This window comes from Perna viridis, chromosome 9, assembly GCF_037379345.1.
Source record: "Perna viridis isolate PV_CMFRI_1.1 ecotype Kerala chromosome 9, ASM3737934v1, whole genome shotgun sequence".
Classification (NCBI taxonomy): Eukaryota; Metazoa; Mollusca; class Bivalvia; order Mytilida; family Mytilidae; genus Perna; species Perna viridis.
Window position 1 is genome coordinate 19377565 of NC_142453.1, and position 12824 is coordinate 19390388.

Here is a 12824-nt window from a genome sequence, read left to right on the forward strand (position 1 = left end):
GGTATGAAAAAACACAATTTTGAAAGTTTAATTTCACTTTTTTCACAATCAAAACCAACGAAAAAAGACAAGATTTTCCATATCATTTTTTGTTGCTATAAATTAATTGAAATGCACAATAGATGGACATTTCAAGGGCAAACAACTCTGTCAAAAACCTCATTCTTTTTTTAAACATTCTTTTAAAAATTTCTACACAAATCCAGAATCCAGTGCTGCTAAATAATGATCTTTTCAGATACAAAAATCATCGAGTGAAATTATATTGCTAGGTCGACGTGCTCTTAACTTGCATGTTTCTCTTTTTTCCATATTTCCTGATTCTTGCAGAGAATGACACTTATATGTTCTTCTCGAAATTTGATTGAAATATAGCGGATTAAACCTTTGTTATACGTGAACAACAACAAAGAGTAACCATGGTAACAAAGATTCCAGCGGAAATCAAACGATTTGAATGCGGGGATAAAGACTGGGACAGGAAAAACAGACACAAAATAGAGAACATGACATGGAGAAAAAAACACGTACATAGAAACAAAAGTAACAGTGCAAATCGGACTCTGCTTAAAACTGTGATGTTAACCAGGTGCATCGGTAGGATTTGCGTCTTCTGCTTTTCTAGAAACACTTGCCGTGTTGCCCATAAAAAGTCAAGTTTGGGGTAGACGAAAGAGGAATGGAAAACTGACACGTTGAACCAATCTCCTTACATTGTGCATTTGAAAATGTCATAACAATGAGCGGTGTTCATGATGACGACCATAAAACTTCTGTAGTGAGGACTTCAATCATGAAGCAACATGATACAGCAAAAAAGAATAATCCAAGAACAAAGACCAGACAAGGACAACAGATGCATTCAACAGAATATTAAACAACCAACACACCCAAAATAACAAAACAAAAACAAAGGCAAATGAGCAAATCCACCAAGCACATCTACGAATCACGCAAAAGGTGATTTGTGGTTGGAAAGCCTACATATTTTGTTTTAAATGTTTAAGTAAGCAGACAGTAACATGGGACTTTTTATAAAACTTTTGTTGATAAGATATATAAATTACATAGAATGTAATGTAGAATTTTAATGTTTTGTCGGAATTTAATTGTGAATTATCTTCTTAGAGCAGGCAGATTGGAATGAATAATAATCCAATTCATCGTGAGGACCTATAAAGCAACTAATTACCAAATATAAAGATATGTAGCCTATTTGGGGTGCATCACATTTTACAGAATTTGCATCATTCCTACTTAGACTGCTACTTAACAACCTTTTGCTAAAAATGACGTATTTATAAATCTTTTTTATCACTACTGAGAGTAACTGTCTTGATTTGAGACAGTTACACAAACACGTCAAAAAAAAATGGATGTTTTGCCACCTTATTCTAATATGGCGTATTCAATTACCTTTAGACCGCAACCATGGTAATCTTTTTTTCTTTTAAAGAAAATTTTATGTAACAAACCCAGGCAATATACTAATAGAGTATTATAGAGCCTGGGTGATCGAGGTCATCATAACTATCATGTGACTGCGGGTAAACAATGTCTTTTTTACATTATAAATGTTGACAGTTTATGATTATTTAATTTTGTTACTATAAATAGTTTCAGTATTCAATCATCTCTAATTATATTTAAAACCAGTTTTTCAAAAAGATAATTTCGTAGTATATATATAGTTACAAATATTCAATTTAAAGGTAGGTTGTTGTTAAAGGTGCATATAAATAGCTAAATATGATCAAAGGAATGTTTACCTTCCGTAATGTAAGTTCAACTTTGCTTTTTATGATTCAATTACTATTGACCTTCATTTAAAACTGTTATACAAAGTCATTTAACACATTTGGAAAAAAAAATATTTTTACTTGTTTGTAATAGTGAAAAAGTGTACTTTCGCTTTGATTAAACAACTCCTCAGTGTTATTACAAAAACATCATTTTTCATACAATTCTGTCCTCTATGTGATATGACAATATTCAGACTAAAGACAATTCGTAAAATACGGACAATTTGGGTTATTTCCAAAACCATCAATTTGAGATCAGACAATTCACAGAAATGAAAGTAGATAATCGAATAAATACAAAGGGTTTGTCAAAATTAAAACAAATATCAAGTGTTTGATTTTTTCAGTGTTTGACAAATTTGAATTTGTGTGGTTATTACTTTTGTGTATCTAAATTTGGGTTATCTTTTTTTATAACATAGTTTTGTAAATAGTCGGTTTGATAAAAAAAAAATGTGTTTCTACCATTGTAAGCAATAGTCAAAAATGCACTTGACTTTTAAATCACCAGGAGGCGATAAATTAATTATATGTGTGTTTTCTAAGGTATCTATATATAATTAAAAAAAACTAATATTATTGCATGTCTTTTCTGACATTTTAATCATATTTTCGTATGAATAAGGTTAGTTCCTTTTTTAGCTAATCTGGAGCACAAGACAAAGTGATCCAATTTCATTTATTTATTATAATTATTATTATTATTATTATTATTATTATTTTTTTTTTTTTTTTTTTTTTTTGAAAACAATATTCAAATATTTACATTTTTACCGCGGACAATATAGAGCATTAGATAATGATACAGACAAACCGTCATTAGTACTTTCAGCAAAACTTCTTGTATTAATTACGTTTTCATCATAGTCGCCATTTAAGAGAAAATACGATGCGCCACTGGAAAAAAGCAACTATTTGGACAGGCGCGAAATTTCATGACGATTTTCATCGGTAGTCTCGAAAGGTATCCTTAAATATAATAATAAAAATGAAATTTTAATCAAATGGAAGCCAAAATATAAATTAGTCAATATAAATCTTTCTGCACCAATCTTGAAAAGTATTGAATGGTAAAGGATTGACTTAAGACCAATAAACATGCTTATGTAATAATACTGTAAATCTTTTCTTTATAGAATGAATGAACAAATGGACTCAAGTGGAACAATGGACACAGTAAAAGAGTACAGGCTTATTATTTTTTTTAAATCTATTTGAAAAAAAATCAACTGCACTTAACTTTATACCCTTTTCTACACTTTCTGTAAAGTTGCTATCTAATTTTGTTACTTTGTATGCATTATCTTGATTATTTTTTTTATTATTATTTTATTTTATTTTATATTTATTTTTATTATTATTATTATTATTATTTGGTATTTGTCTGTTTTCTATGGGATTTCCGCTAGAATATTTGTTCCCTTAATTACTCTTCCTGTATTTTACTACTGAAAGGTCAAGCACAAACCATGATGTTCAAGTAAAAACCAATAGCAACGAACTCGTTCAAGTGAATTATATTTTTTTGCCTGATACAATAGTATGAAAGAATAAAAAAATAATATTTAGTCTTTATTGGTAAGGATAATTTAGTTAGGAAATATGAAACGACTTAACGATCCTCAATTATGCTGGTCAAAGCAGTTAGGTGTATGTCTAAAAATATCCAGTCGCATTTATCTGCTATCTAAGATAAAGAAATTTCTAAATCTTCATTCAAGGAAGCTTTTTTATTCAGGCTATATTTTGCCTCTTATTGATCATTGTATAGTTATTTGGGGTAACTGTAGTCTGGAAAATCTGAGCCGCATTTTTAAACGCAAAAAAGGGCTGCACGACTAATCCTTGATACAGATTTCCTTGCACCATCTGCGCCCTTGCTCAAACAACTAGAATGGTTGACGGTTGAAAATAGGTTATATCACTTATTTTTAAAAGTATAAGAAATGAAGCTCCATCTTATCTCTCTAATAAGATAAAGTATACATCTGATAACAACTATCACTCATTACGAAACACAATCAAGGGTAACTTATCTAACTCAACGCTACAAAAGGTCTTTAGTTATTCTGGTCAAACTCTGTGGACCAACCTACCAACAATAGTAAGAAATTCCAAAAACTGCCAATTTTTTAAAAACAGATTAAGATGCTATTTACTCAGCAAACAGAGTTGATGGCTTTTTTTTTGTTTTTGTGTGACAGTATGCTAGCGTGTGTTTTAAACAATATGTATTATTGATTTTTTGTATTAGTTTACTGTTGAGGGCCTCAGGTAAGATTAGTGTATTTACTGTGTTACCCTCTTGAAATAAAGTATTATTATTATTATTATTATTATTATTATTATTAACTGAATATACGTCTTTATTTTTTTCTTGTTTAAAGTGTGACGTTGTATATTTCAGGAAAAGTCAGGACACTAACCATACACCTACGTCAGACATTCGGTATGTTAAACTAGTGATTATAAAGCTCTAACTTTTACACTAACTAAGGCACCGACCATGTTTATTCTGAGGGGGGGCTTGGATTTTCAATGTTGCTATTTTTTTTTCTGCTCTTCTTAAAATTATTTAATTCTTTTCATTTTTGTTAGGTAAAGTGAAATGACGTGTTAACGGAATAAATATATTTAAAGTTTTTGTTTTGTTTAAGGTTTGATGTAGCAGATTCTGGGAAAATTCCAGACAATGACCTTACACCTAAGTCAGACCAGCAGTAAGTAAAACTAGAGCTCCAACCATTACACTAACTAAAGGATGAAGATCTAAATCAATAGAAGTTTATCTGTGTCTGTTAAATGAAAGTCGTTCGTGTCTAAGGGCCTCTAAAGATAAATATCGATATGAATTAAAATTTTGTTTTGTTTTTTTGTTTTCCAGATTTCTGTACGCGTGTTTTGCTTTGTCTTATTTTTGTTTTGTTTTATTGTTGTTTTTGATGATTTGCTTGTATCGTTTTGTAGGGGTTTTTTTGTTTTTGTTTGTTTGTTTGTTTTTTGCTTTTGTTTTGTTTTGGGATTATTTTGCTTTGTTTTTGTTACGGATCATGAAGTATGTAATTGGATGAATTTTTCCAGACCTCTGCAAATCAACTACTCAAACACCTTATCATCTAAAATATTAAGTACTTTAAAATATGTCTGTTGGTAATGAATATTATTTGTACAAATATCTACAGCGAGAAGTTTATTTCCCACATAAGACCTTCAGTACTAACACAATTGAAAGTCTTTCCATGAAATCTTATTCTAAATTTGGCATTCATTTAGTAATTTGAGTTACAAATTATAAGAAATGCAAACGAAGATTACTTATTTTCTCAGTTTCTTTGAACTCCTTTTTCCGCAACCTCCGAACACTTGTAAGACGAACAAACTGTCAATTTGTTTTCCAGAGGCCATAAACGATAGGTCCATACTGTCAGATTCGTGTGTATGTGTGTGTGTGTTTTTTTTTCTTTTTTTCTATCCATGGTTCATCGAAATATTTCAACTTGAATTGTAAAAACGCCTCACATTGGATCAAAATGTTTCTATCAAGCCTTAATGTACAATCTTCCTTTGTCTGAGTTTTACAGATTCAAGCATTTAAGCAGGTACACCTCGGGTTAGGGCACACCTCTCACAAATTATTGGATTCAGCATTTTACATAAATCTCATTAAAGCATCAAAGTAAATTGGACTGATTTTCATTCTGTTTCACCTGAAAGCATGATAGGCTTTGGTGAAATTTAATTTGATACAAACGTAACACTGATTTCAAGAGTTATGTCCCTTATACTAGGTCTACCTCCTTGAACATCCCAAATATTTGAAAATGACCTTTGAAAAAAAGTAATCTAACGAACATTAGCGTGACTGAATACTTTTTTTCAGGACTTTACACCAAAAGCTTTTGATTAAAAGCAGTATTCCTGAGGAGGAGTTTCATGCATCAAAATATCCTAAATGTCAAGAAAAGGGAGGTAAAGTGGGCAAGGCAGTTATAGTCAGCAATTTTATGGATGGATGGAAAGGCAAACAGGGCGAACCAGAAGTTAGGGCATATGCAAAAGAAGATTGCGACAAGTTGGAGAAGGTTTTAAGAAATATTGGATTTGAACCTGTAGACAAAGACGGACCGATGGTGTATGCAAATCTGACAAAAGAAATGTTATTTGGCTTGCGGGATAAGAGTATGTATAAAATATTATTGTAAATATATAAACAAATATGTTCTAGTTATTTTGTTACCATTTCTGAAATGCAAAAGTAATGTGATAAATAAGATATCCTTCTGTCATTTAGTTCTTCAGTCCTTTTGTTTCACACTGTTGAATCACCAACTGATAAAAAAACTCTCTCTCTCTCTCTCTCTCTCTCTCTCTCTCTCTCTCTCTCTCTCTCTCTCTCTCTCTCCTGAAGCAACAGGGTTTGCTTTCTCATCAACAAAAAGATTAATCAGGAAGTGTGTATATTAACGTTAACAACCTTACAATAGCTTGTATGTAATGCGCAGATTAGTATAATTCGTATATTTATATCATGTCTATCACGTTTTTTAATTTCTAATTTAGAAATAATAGACGTTCTGGTGAGATGGTTTTTATTATTGACTCAAGCTAGAATTCTCAACCTATTCTTAAAACATAAAATACATTTTTGAAAATTATTGAATTGTACACGAAATAAGTTAAAACCATTGTTTGATCAAGCAACAGGGGTTGTTCTTCATCATTGAACATTGAACACCATAACAGCTGTTATAAAAAGTAAAAAGTTGTATTTCATTTATGAGATCAAACATATCTATTCATGATAATAGGAAGAAACTAATACAAAAAAAATAATTATGGTAGTTTATACTGAATTTCGGTTTCATCAATTTCTGTGATAGAGACCTAGCATTTATATGGTAAAATAATTTCCAGTTGCAAAAGAGACAGACTATAGAAAAGACAATGGTTTCACTTGTGTATTATTTATTGTCATGTCATATGGACGACAGGGAATAATTCGCTGTCATCATCCAGAAGGTAGAGATTCACTAGTAGAGTTAAAAGATCTACAAGAGACTTTTCAGCCTCAAAACAACAGATCTCTGGCTTTGAAACCAAAGATTTTCATCGTTCAGGTACAGTAAAAACTATCTAAACCGGTCCCTTTTTGTACAACAAAATTTGATCGGCTGAGATGAGTGTTGGTTTTAAAATACATTTATTAATTGTAAATATATTTTAAGGTGTCTGGTTTAGACAGGTTATTTACACTATGGACCATTCGGGATTCGATTTAGACAGGTTTTTGACATTTTGGACATTCAGGATTCGATTTAGACAGGTTCCACTATATTAATCCAGCATTCAAATACATATAATATTCATACATGCCGATTAATCGTCTGCAACAAGCTGTCGAAAATACATATTGTCCCCAGTCAGGAATTTTTGTTCTAAGTATGTATATGGGAGCAACTATTTCGATGTACCTGTGTATAATTTTCTTCCGGGCCAGCTGCAGCCTACACAGTGGTGTTTGGGTTTCATCGTTATTCATTGAAGGCTTATGGATTACTTTGAGCTCACATTTTCTTCCCGGTGGGGTTTCAAAATTTGCGGTCGTATCAGGCAGAACATATGGAACACACTTTCTTCTTGTTTTAATAAATTTCATAATACCCGGATTGAAAGGAAAAGTATGATACAGTGTTACCATTTTGATTATTTTTTGTATTATCTTACCTCATTTCCTTCACCAAAATTGTATTCATTTTAACCTCCTTTTTGTACAATTTGATGGTATTCTTATGGTTTTATCACATAGCTTTAAAATATCTGTTTAAAGCTCTTGTTTAAGTTTCATGCTAGTTTTCCGTTTGCATAGTATATTCTCTTATTTAGAAGTACATGAGTTGTATATTATTTAGTACTCTAAAACCGATGTTCTATTTTCAATGTCCCGGGTTAAAGATTATCTGGGCGTCAAGAATCTACCTAGGTACATGTATCGTTAGAAGATTACTTTCGTTATGCTCAAAACTAAGCTAATACAAAAGATATTTGGACTTCAAAATGTGCAATTCTTTAAGATGTACATGCAAACCACATGAAAAATTCTGTTTTTAAAAAACATAAATCCTTCTCACATCACAAATGCATCCTTATCAAAGTTGAATGTAGTTTTTGATTAACTATAACGAAAAAATATTTTTAAAAAATATTAAAAAGTAAATAAAATCGAAAGCATGGAAATTTATTGAAAAAGGGATAGAACTCTCTAATTTCTTTTGCAAAATTAGTTGCTTTGTTATGGAACTTACGTAAATCATCCATTGTCGAATAAAACATCTTGATGCTGTTGTTTTTGTATGATATTAACATAAGATTTGAACAAAACATTCGCTGAGAAGTAAAGTATGTTGTGCTATCCATACAATAAGATTTGCCTGGTTTATATATGGACAGCCTCTCAACACTCCACCAATATGTTTTTTTTATTATTATTATTATTATTATTTCCTTCTCAAAGACAAAGTGAAATTCAAAGTTTAACCAATATTATTTCAGACGACACCAAAAGCAGGCGATGCAATTGATAGCGGGTTAGATGGTGCACAGTTGAAGCATGAAACCAAAAGGATACCGCGAGAGGCTGACTTTCTCACGTATACATCTGATTCCTATTGTATAGGTTAGTATAGCATGCTTTGAATTATTTTTTTGTTTGCTAAACAGTTTAATTCACTATTATTGTCACTCCTTATGTGAAATCTGAATAAATTCCTAATAAATAACAACACCCTCATACAAATAGCTGCAAAAGGAGAACATTAAAACTTGCCTACATGCAAATATAAAGTGAAATTTGAAAGATTCCATAAACATGCCAGTGCTCCCAGAATTTCAATTTTAACTCGTCAATCTCAAAAAAATACACAGAACATAACATTTAAAAAAAAATAACACATGCATACTTAAATTTTCAATATCAGAAAAACGAGAAATAATTTATCAATGGAAAAATGATTGCAATCTAATTAGCATATGCCTTTTTCTTGCACTATAAATGGTTGTTTACCTTTAACGATCTCGATCGGCGATGACAGTTTTTATAACAGTGTAAATTCCATGTACATATCATAATCATAGTTTGCTACCATCGCTTCGACAAACGATTGAGCAAATTAAAGGCGTGAAACGGTATCATTGTCGGCAAATTATATTCAGAACTATACTTATATACCCTACAACACAATTAAGCAAAGGAATCGTTCATACCTTGCTCCAGTTTATAGTGTAGTCCGAGTTGCTCTTTAACTTTTGTTTCTGTGTACGTATTATTTTGGCTTTTTTGTTGTATGTGTCTGAATTCCCTTGCTGGCCTTTGTCCCTGGATTGTGTTCTTTTCATTTACGTTAGAATCTTAGTTGCCTATTCTTAAAATATTGATTTTGATAGTTTATTGAAATAAGCACAGTAACAGATTTCGTTTATATGCAATGTCAAGAACTACGCATCGGCTGACGTTCGTTTCCTCTCTTACTAATATTAGGATAATATTCTCCAACGTTCTCCAATCCGTTGAAACGAAGAGTTCAATTTAGCCCAAACGATTTGGAGATTTGGATTAATATTAGAAATAAAGTGAAGGTGTCTTTTTTGTTAATTTTTGGCGTTGTGAACTGCCACTCTATTGCTTGTCTTTGCAGATGAGAAAGGGAATATTTTCGTAAGGGCCATTGTAAACACAATTGAGCAGCTAAGTAAGAATGAAAACAAGAGTGAAATTGAGTTCCAGAAAGTTTTGATAGCAATAAACAGGGAATTCAAGAGGTTGAGAACTCGTTCAAATTGGAAAATTCCAGGTACCACATCATCATTGACAAAGCAGCTGTATTTGTTTTGAGACTACAAACACTACACCACCATTTCGTCTTGCTAAAGATGGTAAAACACATTTTTAAAACATTGGAGATTATTTTTTATATCCTGTGACATATTGTGACTTTTTTAGTTTGCGAGTACATCGACTCGATTTGTGCATCAATGAACGATGCAAAGATACGATGTGATTATATAATAACTTCCCCTTATCGCCTAGAGTAGGTACACATATCTTATGATAACTCTCTATCTGAAGTATTATTGCAACTTTAATTGGAATACTGATAATTTATTTTCAAACAAGGTCACAGGCCAAAACAATAAACACTTTTAAGGAAATTCAAATAATTGTTTTACAAGACCCGGATTAAGTTTTTAACTCCGAAAAAAAATTGAAAAAAATATGAAAATTTGCAAACTCTCTCAGAAAAAAAATTTCCATAATTTTCATAAAATTCCTACACAACAATCTTATCAAAAGTTTTAAATTAATTGCGTATTTTAATAACTAACAATTATACACGTCAGTACTTTAGTATATATACATGTATAGTAAAAATTCCAATTATTCAACGTTTCAATACTTACTAACAATGCTTTAATGTTTTGTATATCATGATGAATAAATGTCATGTTATTATTTTCCCAGAAACTTTTCTAATATACACCTTTAAAATTATTTAACGTTTGTGAATAAATTTTCAAAATTCGGTCTTGAGATCAGTGTTTTTCGTGGAAAAATATATCCTGCTTGGATGTTAGTAAAATTTCCAGTTGATCGTTAATGTAAGCAAATAAAGATATGCAATTTCTCTCACTTTTTCAAATAAATGATACTAACTAATGAATGATAAAAGCTTTTAAACTTTTCATTTGTTTGTAAATGTTTTGTTTAGTTGAAGTTTATACTGATTTATACGTACTACTACGGTAAGACCTGTCAAAATCGAAACCATTTTGAATTATGTGTTTGTTTCGGTTTACACTTATCTAAACCGCACCCGTTTTGGATTATATATTTGTTCCGGTTCACACCTCTCTTTATCCCTGGATTTCATTCTTTTGATTACCGCTATAACCTTGGTTTCCTTGATTATTCATTGAAGACCCTTAACATCAATGTAAACACTACTAACACCTTTTTAAAACCTTTAAAAACTTTTTTTTAATTTTGGGTTTTGGCTTAGACAGGTTTCACTGTATTACAGTGTATCTACAAATGTGTAAAAAATAATCTTTTTGTCATATTTGAGTATGAATAATTTATGTTAGGTATGGTGTTGTAATCGTGTGCATTCAGATTTGCCTTAATATTCGTTTATTTTATATATGATTGAGTTTTGGGTTAAAAAAAAACGAATACATCGACTTAGCACATTTGAAATTGAATACAACACCATACTCCCATTTTGTTCTCATAAATGTGACAATAAAAATATGTTTTATTTTTAAAGAGGTATACATAGGGTAATGGACATAACTCATAAAATCAGTGATATGTTTGCATCATACTCAATTTCACCAAAGCCTCTCAAGCTCTCATTTGAAGCAGAATAAAATGAATCCAAGTTAATTAGATGCCTACATAAGATTGTTGTAAGATGGTGAATACAAACGTTCCAATGATTTTTAAGACTTGTGTCCCTTGCCCTAGGTCTACCTCCTTAAGTGTCATTCTCTGTAAGAATCAGGGAGTGGGTAAAACATGGTATGAAAAAATCTATTGAAAGTTTAATTTGACTATTTCACTTTCAGAATCAAGGAAATGACAAGATTTTCCGTATCATTTTGGTAAATTGCTCAAAATGAACATATCAAGGGCAGATTACTCTGTCAAAAACTTCATTTTTCTAACATTCTAGTGATGCAGAGACTAGATAATGGTTTTTTCAAGAAGGCGTTTTGATTCAGATAGGTGAGATTTTTGACATGTATGTTTCTGACTTTTCACATTTTGCCTGATTCTTACAAAATATTGCACTTAAATTGATATTAATGCTATCCCCTTAGGTTGTTTGAAAAATAATAATAGTATTTCATCATTATTTATTGCGCCAAAACAACGTTACACTGGAACGTGTGTTTTAAAGAATTGCTACCACAAACCCTCCAATTTACCAGAACTGTTTTATCCTTTCAAGTATTCAGCATTTTACACCAAACTCCTATTAGCATCAAAGTAACTTGGATTGATTTCATTCTGTTTCAAATGAAAGTTTGATAGGCTTTGGTGAAATTGAATACGATATAACATATCACCGATTTTTAAAGTTATGTACCTTACCCTAGATCTACCTACTTAAAGTACCCTTGTTAACTTTTTCAGAACCTGTTTAAACCGGACATCTATTTTAACCGAGCCAATTTTTAAATCTTTATGGGGTTCGGAATTGACAGGTTTTACTGTATATCATATTCCATATTGCAGTAGTTTTACTCTTCTATAACATACCTGGTGACTTAATGTGTAATAATTTAATTATTGGATATGTTAGAAGTCTTTTGATAAGTTTTTTTTTTGCTTTTGAATAACTAATTCGACAATATGCAGTAATTAAAGCCGGTCGGTCAATAGCCCTCGATTAAGATACTATAAACGTTCCTCCGAAATTGATTTGAAACACTATACAATGTAATTATTTTTTTTTTCAAAACTATGAATATAGAAACCCGCGAATACTTTTACTCGACAGAATCCAGAAAAGCCTATCAGCTTACAGTCATTCAAAACCATTGCTGCGTTTTGATTGAGGAGCCATCCTTTCTTGAACTGACATCGATTATAAACCGATTTCTAAGGACAATTTTACCAATTAAGATATACATCACCAACTTTGGGACAATTAATGGGTTTTCATGAAGCATAAACTGTCCACATTTTAATATAACAAAATTGCGTACCTTGATGAACACTTTGGCTCTCATTCAATTGCTGTTAAAATTTCAAATCAAATTATTTTATATTTCATTATTTTCTTAATTGTTTATAATTCATGGCTACGTACTAAGATGTCATTTAGTAAATAAATGTGACTGAAAATATATCATTTTTTTATGAATATATCTGTATGGAAAAAATGCCAAATTCTTTTTATGTTTTCCATTCAAACAGAAACGGATGTGTTGCTGTCATATTATAGAACGTTTTATTCACTT

The 12824-nt window shown here is 30.9% G+C and overlaps 1 protein-coding gene across 2 annotated transcripts; it reads left to right on the forward strand.

The window, feature by feature from the left end:
* The first annotated feature begins 1661 nt into the window (after positions 1-1661).
* On the forward strand, positions 1662-12710 carry LOC148607217 (caspase-3-like). Of its 2 annotated transcripts, none has more exons than XM_088544036.1 (8): positions 1662-1712; positions 2939-2986; positions 4210-4251; positions 4460-4522; positions 5683-5981; positions 6717-6919; positions 8352-8475; positions 9494-12710. In XM_088544036.1, exons 2-8 carry the CDS (start codon positions 2940-2942, stop codon positions 9688-9690), a joined length of 975 nt encoding a protein of 324 aa, XP_088400162.1. In that variant the 5' UTR covers positions 1662-1712; position 2939; the 3' UTR covers positions 9691-12710. The 2 variants fall into 2 exon arrangements, with proteins under 2 accessions (XP_088400162.1, XP_088400161.1); XM_088544035.1 differs by having other exon boundaries at positions 1700-1779.
* The last annotated feature ends 114 nt before the right edge of the window (positions 12711-12824 follow it).

What these genes read in the sequence shown, in the direction of transcription:
- LOC148607217 (XM_088544036.1), top strand. Translation starts at nt 2,940, where the DNA reads ATGAATGAACAAATGGACTCAAGTGGAACAATGGACACAGTAAAAGA. An exon ending in ACACCTAAGTCAGACCAGCA is followed by an intron (nt 4,523 to 5,682) that starts GTAAGTAAAACT and finishes ACTTTTTTTCAG; the next exon opens with GACTTTACACCAAAAGCTTT. An exon ending in ATTTGGCTTGCGGGATAAGA is followed by an intron (nt 5,982 to 6,716) that starts GTATGTATAAAA and finishes AATAATTTCCAG; the next exon opens with TTGCAAAAGAGACAGACTAT.